We start from the raw sequence: 24,958 nt of genomic DNA on the forward strand, positions 1-24,958 counted from the left end.
TAATGATCTGTATCTTTGTGATGTATTTGTAAGACCTCTACTTAAGAGTCATATTTGAGTGTTGTGTTACTCACTACTGTCACAATAAAAACCAAAGGAGCTCATGTAAAGTGTTTGGTCCAATTTATACAGAAACAGGTGATATAACTATTTAAAATTCACATGCTTTATAGTATAGTGAGTAACAGCTTCATGTAAGCAACAATGGGTGTGTGTGCTCATTTTAGAATTATTTATATTAATTATATAAATTTAAATAAGTCAGATGGATAAACAACAAATAAAAACATACATGAAGCGGAACCTTGTATCGCCCACTTTCAGGGATGCACACGCCGGCCGGACGTTCACTTCAGACGGACCACAACATCTTCCAGAGAAGTTGACGTGGAGGTGTCTGTCCACAATGTCTGAAATTAAAGTAGAAACGTCCGCGGACAATTCCGCGGTTCTTCACAATCCACATGCGTCCACTCAACCCAACAACCCGCTGTCGAGGAAGCTCAACAAAATCCTGGAGACGAGGCTCGACAACGACAAGGTAAATATGGAGAGTTAGCTTCCATGCTAGCTGGCTAATAGCAGCTAAACCTGCAAGCTAGCCTCCAGCAGTGACAGCACAAACGCAATGTTAATGTGTTTAGCAGGCTGCAGCATTTATTGTGTTTACTGTGTAGTCACGGATGTCGAGTCTTATTTAAATCCCCCCACAGGACCAGGATCTGTTGCTAAACCCAGATGTTTTAGCCTAAGATGCTAAAAAGGGGAGATGCTAGCTGTTTACATGTAGCTTCTTCTAACATGGTGATGTCCTGTTGGTGTTTGCAGGAGATGCTGGAGGCTCTGAAGTCTCTGTCCGTCTTCTTCACCGAGAACAGTTTGCGCACCAGGAGAAACCTTCGCGGGGACATAGAGAGACGAAGCCTGTCAATCAACGAGGAGTTTGCACGATTGTTTAAAGAAGTAAAAGAGGTAACGTTGACAGAAAAATGCTGTTTTCTAGCGTTAATTAATAACAACCAGATTGTGGACACGGTTTAGCAGAAGATACGGGAGCTTTTTTTTTTGTTGGGAAAACATTTAAGCAGTTGCACCTTCTTTCTTAATCTTTATTTACCCAGAAAATGTCTCATTTAGATTTAAGAGAGACAGCGACACACAAAAAAAATCAAGTTAAAGGAAACAATTAGAGTTACAACATAAAAGAAGAATTAAGATGCAAAACAAACCAAAAAACCTGCAACATCGGTCAAAAACATCAACTTTCCAGTGATTCAATTGCCTGCATGATCTTTTAAAATGGATTTAAAACCTTTTAATGATATCAAATCACGTGTAAAAATATTCCAGTGATTATCTTAACGCTCATTTCTTAATCTCCCTACGCACGTCAAAGTCTGTTGACCACAGGGAATACAATCCTTTACACTTCAGTACAAGGATTTGGTGTCTTATTTATAAAAAAAAACACATAAAAAGTTCCCCCAGTGGCAGCTCTGATTAACGGTCATACAATTACATGTTTAATCGATGGGGTGAGATCAAGCCTGTGTGGTTTGTAGCATTTCTGCAAAATCATATGGAGGTTGTACCAAATCCTTTTGTGGAAAACCTGTGCATCAGGCAGACTACTTCTCAATATTTGTTTGCAGCAGTAGAATATTATAATACTACAAATGATATCATTACTATCTTATAACTGTCATTATTAATAATGATATACAGACATGCACCTACACACCTGCTTCAGTGTTGTTTTCTTCACAGGAGCTTGAAGGTGTTCATGAGGATGTCCAGGCCATGAGCACGTGTTGTGACGAAATGACCAACAGATTAAAGGTACGCTGTCATTCGACAGTTCTCTTCTACGTTGAATTACGTCTAAAGCTGGTAGTATATTTGTGTGTGCATCAAATATATTAGGTTAAAAACTTAATTTGAGTAATTCATTAAATGTCTTTTGAGAATATAATGTTTACAGGCCAACTTTTAAAAATCAATAACTTTTCTCCAACAGGCTGCGAAGGATCAAACTCAGGACCTCATAGTAAAAACCAACAAGCTGCAGGGAGAAAAGTGAGTCAAATATTAACTGTGTGTGTGTGTGTCTGTGTGTTTATCTTACAACTTGTCTGACATAGTAGGGAAATGTCCTTAAGATTAAAACAGCAGAACTAGTTGGTGCTTTTGTTTTTCTCAGAATCTTACTAAATATCTGACTTAAAAGCTTCATTGATATTTCTGAAATAAATACATGTTACACCTAATGATTAACACATGTTCTATTATGTACTAGATATTTAATCTTTACATGAGTCAGTTACACAGAGAGACTAAAATAAAAACTTCTGTCTGGGATTTGTAACGATAAAGTAATTATTACTACCTTTGGGACTATTTTGATTGTTAAATTCTTATCTACAGGGTTTGAGAAATTTATTAATTTAATTAACACTATAACTTAAATCTGTAGTATTTAAAATGTGTATTTCCATATTGGATTGCATTATATTGTCTATGTATTATAAGTTCCCAACACATTCATAATGTAGTATTAATAAGGACTCAAAAAAACTAAAACAATAAGGAACCTTTTTATGTGAGATACTGTTGGACTGTTACAGAGGATTACGTTAAGAAAAGTATTTGTTACTCTTGTACAAGTGACCATGAATCTAGAAACTCAACCATAATCTGCTGTTGGTAGCAAGTTATTTCTCAATCTGAGTTTAACTAAACTGTAAAATAAAACCACCCTGAACTTTTAAACTGACATTTCAGAATGTCAAGGAGATTGTGGAGATAGGTTGGCAACTTTATTCTGAATTATCTGCAGGAATCTCAAAGAGATTTCAAACCACCATCTCTACTCATATCTATCCTGAAGCTCCAAGTCATTTTGGAAACCTGTCACATGTGTCGCCTACTCATACGCCTACTCATCTTCATCAGTCCAAAGCCAGGCACCATCATTTCACTCTCCCTGGTGTCTCATTTCCATGGAAAAATTACACTTTCTTCTATCCAGGCAAGTTTACAGACAAATATCTCCTCAGTCAAAGCACAAGGCAAGAGATAAGCTTTAATTGCTTCACATGTTGTTTGGAAAGTGAGGCCTGGCTGATTATGCAAGCACTTCCTTGTTTGTCAGTCAAATGCGATTTTTTTTCCATTTCATTAATATTCATTAAAAGTATACAGATAATTTAAACATATTTTCACAAATAAAGATATAAACTGCAAAGTTAAAACAGAAAGAAGTCGAGGAGGGGTTTTACTAGACTTTAAAATGCTGCTTCTCTCTGGTGTCAGAAGTTACAGAGATTTGGTGCAGGGCAGGAGGAGCTGGCAAGCAAAGTCTTTATTTTTGATGAGGAGGGATCAATGATTCATGTGGCCGATGAATATTTCCCTTGCACTTGTATATTTGCATAAGGAGGGCAGCAGCAGTCGTCTTTAATGGAGCTTTATTTGTTTTCTTTATCATGTCGTCAGAAGTTTGGCGTGAGACACACTCATCAAAGTTGTTCCTGTGTGCGCTGCACTTTCCTCCCGATCTTATTGAGGTCAAACTGTTACAACTGGGGAGCAGCCCAACAGTGTGTTCTAATATTTGAGAGTCTGCATTGAGATTTGCTGACAGCACACATTAAGCACCATCCAGAATATACAGCTCACCATGACATAAAATCATAAAGGGAGTCAGTGCATCTGGGGTATTCACAAATTCTTGGAATCCGGGTGGATATATATATATTTTTTTTTCGTTTGAAAGCCTGCCACGAAAATTAATCTTGGTGCCATCAATCTGCGAATTTGTCTGGCAGAGCGTTGACAGGGATGTGAAAATGAAACCCCATTTCCTGTTCTCCTGATAGCTGGGGGTTGGAGTGTGGGGGGGGGGGGGGGGGGGGGGGGCTCATTAGCATTTTGTGGTGGCTGTGACCTCGGTGCTCAGTGACCTTGTGCGTTGACATGGAGGCAGGGGTGTGGGCAAAGATAATGTAGATTTCTGGCAAAAGACACTGCTGACAGCTGTGATGTACCGCAGCAATTCCGTGCTCTGCCGGCACAGCGGCAGGACCTCCTTGACAAAAGGTGACATGGGGGGGGGGGGGAAGCAGTGAAAGATGCCAGTGGGGATAAAGCCACCAGTGAACCTGTGAAGGCAATGAATTAATAAAAAAAAGTAATATCGCCTTGTGCAGGGGCCTTGTTGAAGGTAAGTGGTCAGAGGTTTTACATGAATGCCCTTCCCAGTGCCCCCCCCATGCCTTGTCTTTCTCTTTGCTTTGTGGTTCCGTCGGGACCTGCTGTCTGTCCGTGTGACATTTTCATCCGCAGAACTGCAATGACCCCCGTAGCCAGATGGGATGGTGTGTGCATGCTGGGCTTTGACCTTGTCTCGAGCAATTTTGTCTCAGAAGAGCTGCCAGGGGGAAGTGTGCACTTAAGCTGTCCCCTTTCTGCCACCTACCAGTCGGCGCACTGCACCACACTCCTTCTCGGTCAGGTCTATTTCAGGTCACACAGTCCTGTGCTGCCGTGGGACTGTTGACACTTATTATAGCCAGTCTAAGATTTGCAGCATAATCTCAGATTTTGTGCTTGTAGGGCAGTTCTGCTTGGAGAGTAGAGTCATTTTCAAAGCTCTCTCTCAGATGCTCCTGACGTGTGTTTACCCGACAGAGTGGACTTGACCTGCACTGTTTGCCATGTTATCTGCCGGTGGTGCTGTGTCATTTGTCAGCTTTAATGAAACTGAAAGGAGCAGCAGATTGCTTGCATTGTGCAGAAGCAAAGGCCGAAGCGGCGAGCCGGTGGGAGTAGACGACCTGTGTTTGTCCGCCGGCTTTCAGACACCCTGCTCTTTTGTCTGGGTCTGGTGTTGTTCAAAGGGGCTGTCAGCAAGAGCACTAAATAGGTGTTGTGTGTTGTTCCATAATGAAACGTTAGGCCACCCACCTGTCCCACACGGTGTGATCTTTGCATTAGTGCGACGTGTTATCATGTCGGACAAGTTGGGACGTCTCTCAAACGCATGTTTCTGTGACTGTGACTTCACGGGCTGCTGGAACTGAAGAGCTGGGGCTCTTTGGTTCTTTTGAGCTGCAGTAGCGCCACATGGCTTCATGCCAAAGTGCAACGCTGCTCACTTTTTTAACCACAACTACGATTTACTCGGGTTATATATTTGGCTTGTGGCAGCTCCTCATTTCTCACAGAAATTCCTACAGCACATGATGAATACTCAGACATGAAGCCGCCCCCATATTTCATTCACAGACAATTTTTCACGAAAACAAACAAATGTTCTTAGTAGGATTTCCGTGTTGTTCATTAACAAATCGAAAGCCCAGAAACCCTCCAGAGAACGATTGGGGATGTCCGAGTGTAAATGGCAACCAATTTCAAACACTATCAAGTCTTATTAACGCTCAGCTGGCTGCTAATGAGGCTACGCCAATGAGTGTGCCATTGTGTTGTCTGATGTGAGTGGCCGCGACTGCGCTCTGTGATCATTGGCGCGTGGCTAACCAACAGCTTTGCGAGTGCCAAATTTCCACACAGTCCCTTTTGAAATGGCCTCTGTTGGCTTTTAATGGATAATCGATCCACATGGTTTTACAACTTAAGAGAGGGTTCGACATTCACTTGTTAGAAAGAGCCGCTGGTCTCCTGTTGATCATCAATTCTGTGTGATTTTCTTCAAACGGAATAATAAACTACAGTGGCACTGTGCCAAGGCCCAACAATCCCCTTTATGAAATCACATTTATATTGATCTGAATTATTTGGATTTCCACCAAATTGCACACACGCATAAATATCAGTCTCCTTAACATGCCGGATCAAGATCCATGAATTATTCTCTGAGAAATCAAGCAAAATGTTGCAAAACGCCGCAAATCGATCCGCCCGCTGATCCAGATCCGTACCAAGATTTAATGGGTTCTTTCCTGACTCATACCACATCCCCCTTCCAGCAAGTTTTCCGTCCAGTCGTTCAAACCAGCCCACTAACAAATTGACAAAACGTAACCTCCTCGGCCGAGGTAAAGATCTACTGTAAAACTTTTAAAGTTAAATGTTTTTACACGGTGAACTTGGTAAGTATTACTCACTGATGAAGCTCAGCGTTTTTTCTTAACTCAGTGCTGCACTATTGGCTCTGCGAGGTAATTAAGTATGTGCTGGTAATTTCAGTTTCTCAGCTCAATGAAGCTATTGATGAGAGTGTGCCGTGCTATATTGCTTAAACGATTTCTGTGCTTGGACAGACAAAATCAGTCGGCCCTGTTGGGAATTATGAGAACACACACAAAGCAGCCGACAGCCCGACACTGTAACTTGTCTTCATCCCATCATGCAACATGGTGTGACCCTCATTTAATTTAACTTTGCGCTTGTTTGCCGTTCTTCTTCGAGAGCATGCTTTCATCGCCGAGCTCATTTTCCCTCACTCACCCAGAGTCTCTTACATGCTCGCCTCTTTACAGTGTGACGTGGCCACACTCACTCAAGCATGTTGCCTCTCTCTGGTATTCGGTAATTGTAGTGTGGAGAAGAATGTGTCATGTCCTGACAGTGCTGTAGTCAACGATAACGCCGCTCCATCGTTCCCCTGATCTCCTTTGCTATGCTGCTTTGGCTCCAGCAAACCCCCCTGTCCTCCGTTTTTTTAGTTTTTATTACCTTACAGACATGTGCAGCCTGTCTTTTTCTGTTGTGATTTACATCCTGGAAGAACTGGTCTGTCACTGTTGGCGTTAACATGAAAAATTGCGGCTATTTCTCTTCTTTTAGAGGTGAATCTGTTCGCAAAGTTTGAAGAAATGTCTTTTTTCCCCTATTGGACCTCCCATGTCTATGAATCTCCACAGACAGAAACCTTAATCAAAAAGGGATAGGAGACAATTGCCCCATAAAATTAAACTCATAAGGTTCTTTTGGGATATGGAAAGTTGAGTAAATGATTCAGTTGCCAGTAAGGTGGTTTGAAGTTTCTCTTATAAAATCTAGAACACATCATTAGAGGCTCTTTTTGTAATCAACTTGTCTCATAAACACCGTAACCATGACTTCAGTTGAGGCCACCAGCTGTTGGTAGATGTGCAGACTGAGGCTTAAATGCTTCATGAATGAAATTCCAAGATATGGTGTGTTAAATGTGACCGGCCAGATAAGGTTTATGAAGCTTTTAAGGCTATTAGGACCGCTGGGTGGCAAATCAATTTAATGTCCCATCAAACTGGCATGTGGGACCTTTTGTCCAGGATTCAATGCTGTGCATGTGTGTTCCTGCCTTTTTTTTTCGTTACTTGTAAAGAGGAAAATAACTCAACAATGTTAAATGACAGAAATCCCACAGTTTCCCTCTAGAAGAGATGATCCAATTAGATTTATTTGCCGCATAAATTTGCACATTTGCAATAAAATCTCCTAACTCAAAATAACCGTGTTTACAAGTACGGAATTAATTTATATTTATATTTCTCACGCTCGGGTGAACACAGGCACGTTCAAATTGAAGTAGTGTCTCTAATGTATGCATCACTCTGTTTAATTAATGGCCTCATTATCATATCTTGTTATTAATACATCATCATAATTGTGCAGGGATATCAGGTAGCCCAAGTGCCTCTTGTTTTAATTCGTTATCTCTCAGCAGCATGACATGTTCTGTCTTTCTCTAATCAAGTCTCATTCATTTTCCTCTTCACTGTTTTTGAAGGTCAGCGTGTTTTCCACACGCACGTATTCAAGGTTTAGCACTGACAGATACTTGTAATGCTGAAAACTTAATTAATTAACTTAAAAAGGCTGAAAATATCTTGAATAACTTTAATTAAAAGACCTTAAAATGGATTAAATTGTCTTAAATTCTGATTGGATGAGTTGTAATAGTAGGTTCCTAATAAGGCAAGGTATTTTAATGTAAAATTAAGAAAGATTGTAAAATAAAAAAGCAAAGTAGAAGAGATTAAGCAAAATAAAAGAGGTAAAGAGATTAAAAGAGGTAAAACAAATATAAAGGATCAACTAATATTTTTACTTTTGGTGTTTATTTCCTTCGGTTTGATCTTAAATTTAATTTCAACGGTCTTAAAAAGTCTTAAATTTAACATATTCATAGATGTGGACACCCTGAATCTACTGTTGACCACATCACAATGAAAGCCTGACAACAGAAGGTGTTTTTTAGGTAAGAGTGTTGCTGTCGTGTCATTATTTTGGTCATTTCTTACAGTTTTGATGACGTAGCCAGTTTTCTGAAGTACAGGCTGTCGTCCAGCGTCCTCTCGTGTGTGTTGCAACAAAATCAGACTTTTTAAAACACGTGAAGGCCAAAGACGCCTCCAGGTCCTGTGTGCAGAGACATACTAAATCAAAAAAATCCTGTAACAGATTTACAGCCCTTAACTTTCAGCCGACTGACCAAGGGTAATAGCCGTGCGAGACACAACGCCGATCAGATAATGTTGGGTTCTTCTCCTCCGCTAAAACAACCTGGTGATTTACTGATCCCCTGCTCGCCTTCACACCGAGGGAGGGAATATAGATGAGGTGGCTTTGCATGGAAAGATGGGGACAGAGGGAGGACTCGCTGTTTGTGCTACTATCCCGTGACAGAGTTCCCTGTTTGACCGAGGCGGTTGCCATGGTCACCTTTTGTGCTCAGACATTTATAGTGACACCGATAGTGATCAGTGTGCTGTTATTGATAGTGACAAAAGACCCGGAGTGTCTGTATTCTCTTTGTTTCTCTTGTCTGTGTTGTCTGTGTTGTCTGAGTGCTGCTCATGATCTCTTGTGTCCCACCCTGTTGTCTCACTCTCAGCTCACTCTGAGGCCCGGGTGTTGTACGTGAGAGGTGCATGACTGCCCTCTGCTGTCGGGTTTTGAACATCACAGCTTGTTGACAATTATTTTGGTCAAGTGAGAGCATATAATATTGTTCCAGTTGACAGTACTTTTGATTTGCACAGTAAGAAAACACACGGGGAAGGACAAAAAACATATAAATAAAAAAGAACAGAAGGAAAATGTTAAGCACTTTAATGAGATAAAAATCCACAAGGGCCTCGGAGTCAGACACAACAAATCACTGATGGCAGTCGAAGTGACAAAGAAGTAAATGACAAAGAAATAATAAAGACAGAACGATTATTTATAAAGAATTATTAAAAATGATATCTCCCTCTCATCTCTTTCTCCTCAGTCACCGCCTGGAGGTGCGAGCTCAGGTTGCCCAGGCTTTTCTTGACAAGTTCCAGCTCTCTAATGAGGAGCTGTCCACACTGCGGGGGCCTCGAGATGCACCCATTACTGAGGTAATTTCCATTATACTATTTGCATGAATGAGATTTTGCAGATTTTTCATCCACACCCACAATACTGTGTGTGTGTGTAGGGGGGGTGCAATATCTGATCTGTAGCTTTTATATTCCGCTGAGAAGGCTCCATTATCCAGATTCTCTAATTCAGGGGTGGGGAACATTTATCCTGTCAAGGGCAATTTGAATATTTGAAACATCCTTCGCAGGCCATACTAAATGAGAGACCACATATATCAAACTGAAGTCTCTAATGCGATGGCTGGAATTGGATCTCTTTGACGCAGCTTCTGATGTCAGATGGTAGTGATGATGATAATGACTTGCTCAACCCCCTGGTAGTGCCATGCATGACTTGCAAGAGCGATAATTTCTCCCTCGTGTCGAACTCAGCAAGTTGGATGTTTTTGTTTATGTCTCCTTTTTCTCTCTAGGTCAGAGAGAAAACTTTAAAATTCTTCCAGTGTCCTTCACTTTTTTTCCCTATGTCTTGTATCGTATCAGTAATCTACTAAGCAATGGTTCTTTGAGACTTTTTCTGGATTCCTCATCCAGCTGTAATTTCATAGCTGTAATAACACCCGACATTGGCCTTTTTCATCACTGTGATCACGTCCCCACTTGCTGGGCTTCATTCACACTGACGATAACTGAAAGACACACAGCCCAGCTGCAGGGGACCACCATGAAGGACATGTTAAACCATTTTTAAAAAGTAATTGATGTCATGAGAGTTTTTTTGTACTTGTCTCGTGGGCTGCGTATGGCCCGGAGGCCAGAGGTTCCCCACCCGTGTCCTAACTGAAGGATCCACTATCTTCTCACACTTTCAACAGGAAGCCACAATATCTGATAATTTGTAAGATGTGATCAAGATAATTTTGAGATTTTAAATCCATTATCTAAAATACAAATCTAAGAGTTTACATGGTTATTGTATATACATACATAATGTTCAATGTTAAAACACCACACATCTTCAAATCAAGAAGATGCATGATTAGTTACAAATGCTATCCTTGTTCATGCCAGAATTTTTTTTTTTAACCAAAGCTTTCATTTCTACTGTAGTTCCAAAACTGTATATTCTGTAAATCTGTTCCCCATACCCCTAAATAGTCATGTGTGTGTGTGTCTTTGAATTTCCCCAGAATTTCTTCAAAGCTCTCAGCCGAGTGAAGCACATCCACGAGGACGTGAAGATCCTGCTGAGAACCAACCAGCAAACTGCAGGGTAAGGTGCACACCTGCCTACACCTGGTGTGTCTCTGTGCTCCGCTCGCTCCGACGGATTTTCTTTATTCATGACATTTATTTTGAACCAGAAGGAAACATCCAGGTGGGATATTTATGTCGGTGTCAGCGATCTGACACTATTCAGCAGGTCATGGGTATGTAATGGGCCATCTTGGTTTGTGTGCTTGTTCCAGGTTAGAGATCATGGAGCAGATGGCCGTGTTACAGGAGACCTCGTATGAGCAGCTCTACCGCTGGGCTCAGAGTGAGTAAAGTACAGAGTTAATACCACGAGCACACCGAGGGATAACACTGACTTACTATGACCCTCTTTAAGGTGTTGGGTGTTGTGTTGGCATATACAAATGAGCCAGTGTATCATGTCAGGTTTATTTCCGTTCGTCTCCTAAAGATCGCAACTGTTGCATGATTTGTTTTAGTGGTTGTTATTTTGTGAAATACAAACTGTGATTTTCCAAGTGACTGTACGTACCCAGTAGTAGCGTGTCCAGGGGTCATTTGAGAATCCATGTGACTCATAACCTCGGACTGAGGTTTGCAAGAAGAATGCTGGAAACCAAAGTTTTGCTCAGTGTTTCGTCATTGAAAATTAAAATGGAAGTGTAGAATTTAGATCACAGAAAGGCACATTTGAGTAATTATACACTAACAAAACACAGAGCATCTATTTAATTATGACTTGCTCTTTATTTTGTTGTGGTGTAGATTTTCTGAAAAGGCCCAGTTGCATAAATTTGGCAAGAAATTAGAGAGCTGTAAGTTGATGTCTTTTCAATAGAAGTTAATTTATTTTGTAAATGGTCTCTTCTTTATGTACACTTTTCAATTATTTATGAGGGTTGACTTAATTTTTTACAGAAAATATTGTTGTCCATTGAGACTGGAGTGTGCTGACCCAGTTTCTTCACAGTCTGGGAGATCAGCGACTGCCTGTTCCTTTTTTTTATTGTCTGAATCATACGCAAAACCAACTGACTTCTCAGTAAAAGCTCATGGGAAACTATGATGTTGGTGCTTTGATTTACTTCTTGTCAACAGGGTTGCCATAGATAAAAAAACATTTTGCAGCCATGAGAGCATAACACAAGTTTCTACAAAGACAGTAGTTATTTCTCCAGTTAGACGTAGATATAGACGATATTTCCTCATTTTTTTTCCTTCTCTCTGCGTAGATGAATGCAGGGGACTGACCCAGGAGACGTGTGATATCAGCCCCGTGCTGAGTCAAGGCATGGAGGCCTTACAGGACCGATCCGTCCTCTACAAGTAACATACAAACATACACTTGCAGAACAGAAACGTGTCTGAATTAAAGGCTGTACGGCCTGTTTTTCATTTGTCTTTCTCTTCGTGCCAATATCCAAGACCGCTGACAGCAAGTAAAAATAATGCTTTTTATGTCCAGAATCAAAGGATCCACGAGGCTGAGGAATTTGTTCGAATTTAATACCAACAACAGAGAGACGTGCCGTACAAATGTATGAGAAAAAATAGCTACAGGCGCTACTTTCCACTGATGTACATCACAGAGGCAGAAAGACATGCTTGTTAAATTCAAAATGAACGCTTCAGCGGGCACTCGCAGGTGAATTGTTAGTTTTACGGCTGAGGAGATTATTTGTCTCAGACGAGGGGGAAACAAAGAGGCTCTTGATTGGGAACACAACAGAACAGCCTGAAGCAACAGAAAACATCACGGCCATCAAACAAGCAGCAGAAATTACAGATCCACGAAAAGTCATTGTAAAAATACATAGTGAACAATCGGCATCGAAACTGCAACAGGTTTTTGCAAATACAGTTAAACGTGTACAACTTTTAAGTGTATATTTAGCATGAAATAATGCATATTTATTCCCTCGGACTTTTATAAAACGACTTTTATAACGACTGAAATTAATCTAAATACAGTACTTGTTGTTTACAGTATAATGAACAACAATTATAACAGCATAATTTTCATCAGTGTTAACACAGCTCATTTACTGTCAGCGTTTCTCTCCCATATTAACTGTATTTCTCATTAACGCTTAAAAAACACATTGACTAACTCTCTACGTTTCTTATAAATGTAATTTTGAATCCTTTTCATGATGTTTTAAACCTGCTTTGCTTACAGCTTATTTTCCTTCTCTTCCATTGTTTTTTTTTATTTTGAGTTACGTCATTACCCCTTTTTCCTTCAAACACTCACAATAAGAAAAGAAAAATATCTTGGATGTCAAGGACATGATTAGCGGCTGTATGTCCTTTTTTTTTCTTTATCTTATCTCTTTTGTTTTGAATCCTCATTTAACCCCTTCAGTTGAATGTGTTTTTTGTAGTGTGTTAGGTAAACACAGTGTCTCACTCTGAGAATCGTGATATGTACCGTTATGTGCCACTCAGCCTTGAAAACAATATTTAAGTGCTTTCAAATGCCTCCAGTATTTATAAAGAGGTACTTCCAATGCCCATTACTTGCAGTTATTTTAAGGCGAGCACTGCCTGAAACTCATATTGAGAGAAGCACAAAAAAGCATTTAATGTCAATACCTTTGCAAATAAGTTTTATTTTCCAGAAGAGGAAAGCAATTTGTGCTCATCCAGGAGTAAAGGACCCCGAGATCTTACTTTGTCCCTAAACCACAACGACACAATGGGACCTTTCACACGTTACCCCAGGAGGTGTTTTCATCGCAAACCCTCCATTCTTGGAAATGCACCTGTCTCGTTGCCCAGAAAGTGTCCAAGGTCATGTGCTGGCTGGGGATGTTTAGGCTGAGAGAGCGGAGACCAGCAGAATCTTAATTCGGCACTATCTTCTGTTTAGTCTGTCACAGAGCCTGCCACTGCCGAGTAATCAAAACAACCGCAAACTCTTCCCTTTTGGGAAAAGTTGTCGGCATTGTTGACGTACAGTTTGTCGGCGACTGACCTCCCGACACACAGAAAAACACTGTGACCGCCGTCTTTTCACATGAGGTTTGGGTTGTTTGAATGTTGCCTTCTCTCCTCCTCTGTTTGGTCAGGTACACTCTGGATGAGTTTGGGACTGCACGCAGGTGTGCGGTGGTTCGAGGCTTCATCGACGCCCTCACCCGCGGCGGGCATGGGGGAACTCCCCGCCCCATAGAGATGCATTCACATGACCCTATGAGGTAATTAGACGCATTGTGCTGTGATGCTTCCTGTCTCAAACCCTGCTCTATTGCTGAATATTGACATTTCATGTCGTAGAACTAAAATTAAGTTCTTTTCCATAAACCCAGAGTTGGAGAAACACATAAGTTCGGTGTCGTTTAGCTGAATTAATGGATGAAAATCCCTGATTAGAAATACGAACAACCCTGCATTGATACAACATATTTAACCCCAAGTTGTCATTTATACAGTTTATGGAGTCGCCAATTTCACTTTTACAATCAAATTAGGTATCAAACATTCAACCTGCTTCCTGTATTTGTCCACAGCTGATGAATAAAAATACAGAATATATAGTCATGTCAGATTTATTCTGATGTCACATTCAAAAGAACAGGAGTTGAGCAAAGTTGCTTTAGAAACGAGAGGAAGAGATGCAATAGAAGACACACAAGATAAAAGCAACAACTATAACTGACTGTTATTCAATTACTAGGATTTTGCCTGAACTGGTCAAAACCTTTCTTGTAATCGCAAATTTAAACTTCACTCAGAAATCCACTCACTCTCACTCCGCTCTTAATTATTCTGGGAAATGTAGTTAAATGCCTTAAATTCTTTAAAAGGTTAACAAGATACATTTTTCAGGTTAAATTACCTTGCAGATTATTGATTGTATCATTGAAATGATCATATTTCATGTCATGATGTCATCATCCCTGAACGAGCATCAACTCAATTTCATTGAGCATCTCACCCTTTAAAACCTGATTTGAGACGATGTTAAGTGTCTATTCTGTCAATGAGAGTCTGAGTGTGTCTGTGTTTCCTGTTGTACTGCATCCTCTTCCCCCTTCCTCCTGTGCCCAGGAGCCAAACGGGAGATTTTCTCAGAATACCGTCCACATGTGGAACACAAAATCACCTCCACTTTATAGGAGGCATCAGCAGTTCTGAGAACATCAAGTTCTTTCTCACCTCCCTAGGTCCTCACACACAAACACTCACGCCTACACACACACACACACACACACACACACACACACACACACACACACACACACACACACACACACACACACACACACACACACACACACACACACACACACACACACACACACACACACACACACACACACACACACACACACAGGCTTACACATAATAATTCAAGTTTAACCTTGCTGTTTTCCACCGTTATGTAACACCAAAAGCTGTTTGTGTGTGTGAGGTGAGTGAAACACAATAACCCATGCCTCAGCCCTGCAGCTGTGGTCATGGTGTGGTAAGATTAGCCTGCGGGTTAGCCACTCAGTGGCGCACTGTTTAATACAGATTGTTTTGCTTACTTTTAGGTATGTGGGGGATATGCTGGCCTGGCTGCACCAAGCCACTGCTTCAGAGAAAGAGCATCTAGAAGCTCTGCTGAAAGAAGTCACTCTGCAAGGTACAATGCTTCCTAAATGATAATTACACAGCGCACAGGGTTCCATAAGCTGTACCCACACCTTAGGTTACAAATAGTGCAATCACGCCTACAGATTTGGCCAAAGGCAGTACGTTTTTGGGTTGTACGTACGTCCCATTCTCGCTAAAAAAACGCCATATCAGGAACGCATTCAGCGAATTTCTTAGAATTTTGGAACAAACACTCACTTGAACTGTTTCGATTTTGTTTGTCTTAAGTTAATGTCACTCTGATCACATATAACACGTAACTGTGGTCATAACTCATTAATTAATATGATAATTATGACAAATGGACTGTATTTATATAGTCTTATCAACCCCTCAAAACACTTGACAGTACAAGTTACATTCACCCTTTGACACACAGGGCTTCTACATGCAATGATTTTTCTATCCAAATAATTTGTTGTATGCAAAGCTGTCAATTTGTGGTTCAGTATCTTGCCCAAGGACATGCACGCTGGAGGAACCGGGGAATCGAACTTCCGACCCTGACTTCCTCTGCCTCCTGAGCCACAGCTGCCCCTGAAATGTCGGACAAACGTCTTATTATTTTAAAAAGATAGAGAGGATATTTCTAATCCAAAAGATCCCACATCAACGTTCCTAGGAAGTCAAAAACAAAAACAGGGACTGTGGCTAACTGTTGGCTGTAATTCTAGTTTCTCCAGCTTTTTTCATCTTACCCTCTTTGGAAACATTCGGTTTGTTGCATCTTTTAATTTAGTGGATTTTACAAGTGAACCACAACTGGTAAACAAATGTCACTCACAGGTCTTTGTTTACTGGACAAAGCTTGGGTAACCAGTGATTTAGTGAGGTGAGAGAAGTTGGCAACAGTTGGGAGAGTGTGAGCAACTCTGATTCCAGTACGTTTACTTCTAATCCGGCGCTTGTTTCCCGAATTCGACTTCTTTCGGTTGTCACAACAGTTAAGAATGACGACACCTCAGATGTCAACGATTATCTCCTTTTTTAGTCGTTTTTAAAAAAATCATGATTTCACTCATGTCAAATCACGTGAAAGCTGATTTGGAAAAAAAGTTTGAACATTTCCATGCAGTTGTCAGTGTGATTCTACGGTTCCCTTTGAATAATGACATTGCCATCAACAGGCCTAAACACAGTGAAATCAAAAAGTAAATGTAAAGATTTATTACCAATGCTGTCTTTATTATAACTGTGCTTATATACATTATATCCCTGATCATTAGTCTGTGTGTGTGTGCTCCTCTTACATTAGGTGTGGAGGAGAACCTGCAGGAGGTGATCGGACACATCACCGAAGGAGTCTGCAGGCCGCTGAAAGTGAGCAGCCGAATCAGTTCAAGAAGTGATATTAAACAGATCATCTCTATCTGATGTCTACTGTGGCCTGTCATGTTGTGATCCTGTGATGTGGTTCTGTCCCCCAGGTTCGTATAGAACAGGTCATTGTCGCCGAGCCAGGGGCCGTCCTCCTTTATAAACTGTCCAACCTGCTCAAGTTCTACCACCACACCATCAGGTATTGCTTCTCACTCATGAAGGCAGGATTTGAGAATCGATTAATCGTCAACTAATTTGTAGAGCAAAGTAAACTGTTGCTCCTGAATGAGTCAGGCAATGAGACTATTTCCTTGTTTGTTCTTTTTACTCTGCTTGTTCCTGTAATCGATGAATGCCGTTGGGCTCAGATACCAAACAACAGAATGTTTATCTTTCTCCGTCAGAGCTCAGCTCAATCGTTCTATTGTTGCAAATTCTGGAATCTGCTGCTCTTCTCTGTTTTTATATAAATGTATTTGAAAATGTTCTTCCATATTTTACCCTTTTCTAGTATTTTATATAAATTTCAATATCAATAGAAATATGTTTTCTGAGTGATTCACAACCAGGACAACGTATCCTTGCGTATTGTCGCCCTCTAATGTAGATTAGCCAAACTCACCAGTAAATGCAACTGGCGATGGTCAGTAAACACTGAAACGAGCCGAACAGATGGTCAAGTTTGGACTTAAATTATGGAAATGATGCCAGAAGTATGTTCTGTGGACTTACTGAGACAAATCCATGACGCAGCGTTTGCTCCTGAGCTCTGACTCAATAATGATAACTGGTTTTCAGTCCAAGTGTGAATCAGAATACAAAATTTTAACATTAAAAGCTAAAGGTCTGGTATAAATAAGCAGAATCCTGTATCATGGTGAGTCCAGGTCCTGGGGGCATCACTGCGGATGGTGAACTTATGGAAGTCCTGTTTCAAGGCACAGTTTCTGAATACAGGCTGTGTGCAATTCTGCATGGATCGAGCGTTTTGATAATTTTTGCAGTATTTATATAACAGAGAGCGTCTTTGTAATCAGAAAGATGGGAATCTCACTTTCCACCATCTGGGACCTTTTAATTAATAAGTTGAATAATCTAAAAAAAGATAAGTTGGTTATCTAAATAAAACCCGTGTTCCGGCTTGTTGATTCGTTTGATCTTTGTCCAGCTCTATAATTGGGACCAGTGTGGCCTCTTTGCTCATCACTATTGAGGAAATGCACGTCCTCAGCAAGAAGATGTTTTTCAACAGCCTGAGCCTTCATGCAAGCAGACTCATGGACAAGGTACAGTGTCCGTCTGAGGGTTTCTATTTGAAATGACACAATATTGTTGTTTTGTATTTGTTGTTTTGTTGATTGATAGTGTATATATTCTCATGTAAAAACTTTTTTATCCAGAGGGACTCAGTGTTCCCATAGAAAATGTTTGAAATCTTTGATAAAAAAAATAAGAAATCAGACCCAGATTGAGAACCTATAATAAAATCTACAGACAAAACCTTCACCTAAGGAAAGAGATGAAAGCTTTGCAATATTCTTTCTTTAAAAACTCTTAAAAACGTAACGACAAGAGAAGTTCGGCGTTGCACACTGTGTATTTCAGCACTGTGTCTAAACCCTTAAACACAACAAGGCTATTCCTGAAGCACAATTGCCGTTCTAATATACCTCGGCACGAGCACGAGCTCTTCCACCGTACATGCTTGCTGTTTATTGATCAATAGCAGTTACGAGAATTATCCCCGTTGCTCGGTGTTAATCAAATTGGAGGCCCTCAGGGTTTTGTTGTCAAGTCCAGCTAATGCCAGGAACACAGCCTTCTCATAATTTGCTGCATTAGGTGGACAAAGGTGGCCGGGCCAGTCCTGTGTTGTACATCCAGAGGCCCAATGAAATCAAAACCCTCTTCATTAAAAAGCTCGACTGACTGAACAAGCTGAGGCTCCGAGTCGCAGCAGGGAGCAGTTGTATATCTGTCGTGCTGCTCGTTAGGCATGTTCTAATGCTTTGATAATGTTGTGTGGACCACTTGTCTTTGTGAAGACCGCAGCCCACACACTCAACTGATCTCTGCAACCAGAACTTTTCCTCTCCTCACACCCCTGATCTGCCCCTGTTCAGGTGGAGCTGCCCCCTGCGGACCTGGGACCCACAGGCTCCCTCACTCAGACGCTGGCCCTCCTCAGGGAGGTGCTGGCCTCCCACGACTCCTCGGTGGTTCCTCTGAATGCCCGTCAGGCTGACTTTGCTCAGGTGAACACACATTTCGACGATATAATCAGATTGAGGAAAAAAATCCGGTGATCCATTGCTGTTTCTGTTGATTCTATGAGCCATAAATCAATTAAGAAAGTTGCTCGGTTTTGTTTCTTCCTACATAAGTTAATTTAAAAAAGATCATTTGAGGGCTTACACAGCGTCGTCCATGCCTTTATTATTTTTTTTCACAGGTATTGTTGTTATTGTGCACAAGTATCACTCAGGTGCCCCCTGCATCTCCTAGAATTGGTCCAAAAATGCTGCTGCGATGATTATTACTGCTTCATTATAATTTTGACCTAGTTGCATTGGCTCCCTCTTCGGTTTTGAATTGATTTTATTGATGACTTTTAAGGCTTTACACAATCAAGCCCTTGTACAGCATGTCAATGATTTACTAATTTTCTATTAGCCTGGTTGCCATCTTAGACCAGCTGATTGTGGTTGTCTGGTAGTTCCTAGAGACCGACCTGTTGCATAAAAGGCTATCGTGCTTTTGCAGTACGGACCCCCAAATTAATTGATCCTGAAGAAAAAAAAATCAGCCGTGTTTAGGGGACAGATATCTCTGAGCCCTGTCTTACTTTGTCTCTCCCAGGTTCTCTCGTGCATCTTGGATCCTCTTCTTCAGCTGTGCACTGTGTCGGCCAGTAACCTCGGCACAGCGGACATGGCCACCTACATGGTCAACTCATTGTACGTGATGAAGACGACCCTGGCTCTCTTTGAGTTCACGGACAAGAGACTCGAGATGCTTGAGTTCCAGGTTTGCCTTAATTATAAATGAAAAAAATCTCATAGTTAAAAGATTCTCCGTGTTTGAAATGTCTTTATACATTTGATTACAATTAGTCAAAGGCACGAATCCAATCATAACACGCCACACCTTAGTGGGACAAGACGAAGGGATGCAACTCTATTGTTACCGTGACGTGAATGCTGAGCTAAGCGTCATTACATTGTCTGTCCATAGGGGTGTTGTTCATTAAAATCTGTTAATTATTCTTTTCCCTTTCATTTAAACCCATAGATCTTTTATTAAAAAGATTTGATTTGCCGTCTCATAAAAGAGTGTGCGTCACATATTGTCGTTCTGGCTCGTATGTGACATCTATCCCTCTATTTTTAGCAAGTCTTTTGTATTTGAGTACCACAAGAGCTCCTGTGCAAGTTTCATCATCAATAGCGCAGCGATTCTCCATTAACCACAAGTACCATTGGCTCACAATGCAGGCTCGGACTGGGTTTTTAAGCCACTCTTCTCTCCCACATTTTCCAGATCGAGGCCCACCTTGACACTCTGATCAACGAGCAGGCATCCTACGTGCTGACCAGAGCCGGACTCAGTTACATCTACGGCTGCGTCCAGCAGCACGGCACTGAACAGGTCTCCCACTGAGCATTTAACCCTCCTGTTGACACGCACTCACTCGGCAATTTATAAAACTGTGGATTTTTCTTTCCTCGCACATCTCTTCTGTTCTTTTTAGGCTACACAAAGCGAACAGTGTTATTTACGCTACCTGTTTGGGCTTTACAATAGCCATCACTATGGTTACCGCATGACCAATGTCTTTATGAGGGCATAATATTATTTCTGTCAGATTTTCAGATGAGAAAAGGACAGAGGGAGGCAGATCACATTATCTTCTATTAGAATATATTAGCTTGTGCAGACGTGTCCTGTGCAGATGACTGAGCTGATGCCCTGGAGCCTCCGTCCCTCTTTGAAACACACTTTGCCACTGGGCTGACTGAGACCCATAGTTGTGGTTTAGCATGTGACTCTTGAAGCCCAGGGTCACGTCAGGACACACCACACCCTGCTGCTGTTGCTGCAGTTAAATGCTGAGCTCAATCAAGAGCTGTCATTCTTCTGCAGACTACTTCTCTCCTCGGGTGGCCTGTCTTGGGTTTTTTCCTTAAATAGTCTTCTGTTAGAAAAGATTAAGTCTGTCTGTCGACACTCTGCAGCCTCCCAGATGTCAATGACTGACAAGAATCCACGTTTTTACTCTCGCAATCTGTTCAACATTTTATCCCTATAATTGTCTGCTATGCATCAGATGAACGGATCAGAAACAAGACAAGCTGGCTCGCAGATGAGTTTGCAGGCTCATAATATGTTTGTTGATGTGCTCAGATCCCCATAAAATCGTTGCAGGCACTACAAAGTTGCTTTGACCCTTGCACTGCCTCGTGTTTGCTGCTTTTAATGTCGGCAATTCCAGCGTTTAAGCTTGACTTAATGTTGTCATTCTAGATAGCCAGTGCAAGCTAATTGCCTTAAAGGTACCTGTTGTTGACAGCCATCTACTGTATTCACTCTGTCTAGTAAATATCAGGATCTAGGAGGGTCATTTCACTTTTTCACAAATCAAAACTGATATTGTTATTTATCTCTGAAATAGTTTCAAGTTTATATAATATAAATAGCACTTTAGAAGCAAAGGTTCTCCTCGAGAGCCATTGTAGATATGTGCAGATAGGAAGTTCTGAACTAGTTAAATCCAGGTCAAACCATCACATGTTTGTGCCGCACGTCACCGATATGAATGCCATTTGACCTGCTGATCTGGTCACACGACAAACCTATGTAACATTTCTTGTTCTTTCTTGAAAAGCAGTTCCACCAAAGCATTTCTCTGTTGACTCTCAGGTCACTGGATAGTGAGCTCGAACTCGGACTCAGAATTGTTATGCAAACCAACCAATCAGCCATTTACTGTGTTAAGTAGCACAGCAGGAGAAAGGAAGCGTCACATAGTCATTAAGATAAATGTGACATTTTATTATGATACAGATCTTGGTTGGATCATTTTCCAGGCCTTGGCTTGGAGGGAGTAAACCATAAACAATTGTTTTTTCTTTATTAATAAACCCTTTTATGAACTTCCTCTTAAACCAAAGAGAGATAAATTATCCTTATTATTCGCTGAGGTGGCCAGAGGCAGCATCACTCATTCAGGCATCATTGTGTTTCTGCCTCCATCCTTTTTATACAATCTGCTGTGGGCAATGTATAAAAATAACTCAGGAAGACATATTTTCACTGCTGCATGGGGACATGAATTAAGAATGAAGGACTGCAACCACCTGAGGTTCAACGTTCTTCCTGTTCAAACGCTGCGACCTTGAGATGGATTCTAAACCCATGTTCCCTTCTCTGTCTCAGGGTCCCCTGTCCCTCCTCCCCAGTATGGACAGCTCGTCTGTGAAAGCAGCAATGGTGAGTGACACCACATGTATTCAGAAAGCAAGCTCTCCTCCGGGGAAATAATAACCTGTCACTTAATTATGATGTTTCTCTGACTTATCATCTGCTAATAACACCAACTCCAGGTCCAGTTTGATCGGTACTTGTCGTCGCCAGACACTCTCGTGATGCCGCAGCTCAACTTCCTGCTCAGTGCGGCCATCAAGTGAGTTCCTGTCCCTGTTGATGAGAGCTGCTCCGTCCCTAGTTCAGGGAAAGAGTAGCGTATTTGCAGCATCCAGGCCTCATGCTAAATGTTTACCGAATGTGTTTCAGCGGGGTAAAGAGCATGTTCAGCGTGATCGAAATAGAACAGGAGCGTCGACTGAGTAATGCTCAATGTTCATTAGTTTCCCAGATGTAATATGATCATTACTGCATTCCAAACAAAACACTCAGCTAAATGCACAGTGAGTTTGGATGCTAAATTGCCAGAGCCACTGACACATTGAGAGAGTGGTCGGCAGGACTGGCTGTATTTGTCTTACTGATCAGAAAATGCACATGCTTTTAGCTCAATCCAGCTGCTACATTGGAGGACTCTTTCTATGAGTCACGTTTACTGGGAAGTACAGCAGGCCTGAGGAGCACTCTGTACCTCAGGTTAATGTTCCCTATTAATGGACATGGGAGGACTGATGGGCAGGACGCCATTAATTATCTTCTGGTCCATTTCTCTCTCACACTCATTCCCTGAAATCATTCCTCCTCTTTGTCTTTTTCTCTCTCTCACGTCTGCTTCTCCGGCTCACCTGAACACACAAAAACACCCTGCAGCGCTCTGAAAATACCCCCGGAGTGCACAAATAATGGGAATGTACTTTAAGACTCCCTTCGTTTCAAATTTCGTGTTAGTGCACTTGCCGCCGAGTAAGGTGTTATACACAGCTCCTTGCTTCTTTGTTCTCTGTGGGCCAATTAAAAAATATGTATCTCAAGAGCCTGAGTGGGATACAACTGTGGCGCTCTCGCACCGTCGCTGAGTCCTTTCACCGGGTCCGTCTGTTCCGGCAGTTTCATCCTGCACCTGCACAAAATAGTCACATCCTCATATCCTTCACTCATTTTATTTGTTTAGTTTTCCAATTGCCAAATACACTAATAAGTTAAAGTAAATAATGAAGAAGTTACAATATTTCCTCTTTTTTTCAAACAATTTGCCCAAAAGCAGTTTGCCGTCACGATATTTGCACCAAGTGACAAATGTTGTAACTTGTCTGAGGCCAAAATGCATAAATTTCATTTGCCACGATGTCAAGTCAAAGCAGCAAATTCTTATATTTGAAACCTTGCTTGGATTACTGCAACAGCTTTTCATGCCTAAATCTAAAATCTGAAGAGCGTCTCCAGACAGTACACAACTCGGGTGCCAGGCTTTTAACCAGAGTGAAAAGGTTGGAACACATCACCCCGGGTTGAGCCTCTTTACACCGGCTTCCAGTACGTTTTAGAATAGATTTTACGCTTCTTTTAAGTTCTTACAAAGCACTTTATGGTCTGAATCCTCAATATATTGTGGCTCTATTATCCCCGTACCACTCCCACCTTGAGATCCTGTGGCAGGGGCTTTTAACTGTTCCAGATTCTCGGCTGAAGACTGCAAGGCTTTGGAACACCCTGCCTGAGAAAATGTCCTTTAAATCAGTCTAAAACCTACTTTTATTGTACCACGTTCCCTGATTTTATGCAATTCTAGTTATTCTAGTCATGCTTACATTTCTGTCATACATTTAGTATTTTTATTCTATTATGACTATGTTTTTATTTATTTTAAGGTTATTTTTATCTGTATTTGAATGTGTTTTTATCTGTGAAGCATTTTGTAACTTTGTTTTGAGAAGTGCTACATGAACACAGACGTTAATGTTAAATAATATATAGAAACTTTACATGTTAAAGATGGTTTAAAGATGGTCGGTTGATAAATGGGAAACCTAATGCTGCACTATCAGTGCTGCACACTGTGGCCATAGATGGCAGTGTGCAACACATACTGCCACTCTTTGTTTTAACTCTGCAGGGGCACACAATGGTCACTGAGCAAAACAGTAATTAGGACAAATTCTCACTCATGACTGATTTATTTCAGCTCTGGTCTAATTACAGTACAGCTCTGCTTGACTGATTAAGGCTGGAAATGCTGGAATTGAAAATAAAAAAAAGGCCTGTTCACTACTTTGTTTTTGTGAGTGTCAAGCAAAAAAATCTGAGGAGTTTTATCTGTTTGTGCAGGGAGCAGATTTTCCGTCAGTCAACAGAGCTGGTGTGCAGAGCCTACGGGGAGGTTTACACAGCACTGACCGGCCCGGCTAATGCCTACAAAGACCCAGAGACCCTGGTGCCCAGATCCCCTCAGCAGGTTCAGACTCTGCTGTCCTGAGAGCAGCGGGCGAGCCCCAGCGCTGGACGGCCCGCAGGGTATTTGTACTTTGTACAGTATAATAACACACGTAGTAGTTGTTAAGGTGGGGTTCTTTGTGGGGAAATGTGGGATGTGGGTCGCTGACCTCAGAGAGAGACACGAAGAAAGAACATTACACGTGTCTGTATGATCCTTTTTACTTTGACCGCTGCAGGCAGTCAGCTTGTTGTTCTCTCTGTACGGCACATGTGTCTCCTCCTGTCTGTCCGTTTTCACGTCGTGTTCCCTGTTTTGTGTCCATGATTGTACAAAACATTTTATTTTATTGAAAGTATTGAAAATGACATAAAACAAAAGAATACTTTGAACCAAAGAGGCTCGCCTTTTTTTTTTTTCTCCACACTTAAGTGGTCAGGAAAAAATTCCGCCCCGATGCCAAGACGGACCTCAGGAGCTTCAGCACAAAAGTCCTGTTTATTTTTAATCTCAACTGTTCTGAGCTGTCGGGATATAATGGAAAGTCTGTCTTACCATCTCGTTTGGCTTTTTAAACAATGTCTACCGTGCTGACTAAGATGTG

The 24,958-nt window shown here is 41.3% G+C and overlaps 1 protein-coding gene across 1 annotated transcript; it reads left to right on the forward strand.

Moving 5' to 3' along the window:
• Positions 1-337: 337 nt before the first annotated feature.
• cog6 (component of oligomeric golgi complex 6) lies at positions 338-24,751 on the forward strand. Its single transcript, XM_034604439.1, has 19 exons — positions 338-541; positions 829-972; positions 1,768-1,839; positions 2,018-2,076; positions 9,224-9,335; positions 10,490-10,572; positions 10,769-10,839; positions 11,768-11,861; positions 13,607-13,735; positions 15,077-15,168; positions 16,435-16,499; positions 16,607-16,698; positions 17,668-17,785; positions 18,623-18,754; positions 19,359-19,526; positions 20,040-20,147; positions 21,936-21,989; positions 22,103-22,182; positions 24,249-24,751. The coding sequence occupies exons 1-19, from the start codon at positions 407-409 to the stop codon at positions 24,394-24,396; spliced, it is 1,956 nt and encodes a 651-aa protein (XP_034460330.1). The 5' UTR covers positions 338-406; the 3' UTR covers positions 24,397-24,751.
• Positions 24,752-24,958: the final 207 nt, after the last annotated feature.

The sequence above is a fragment of the Hippoglossus hippoglossus genome, chromosome 13 (assembly GCF_009819705.1).
Source record: "Hippoglossus hippoglossus isolate fHipHip1 chromosome 13, fHipHip1.pri, whole genome shotgun sequence".
NCBI classification, from domain to species: Eukaryota; Metazoa; Chordata; class Actinopteri; order Pleuronectiformes; family Pleuronectidae; genus Hippoglossus; species Hippoglossus hippoglossus.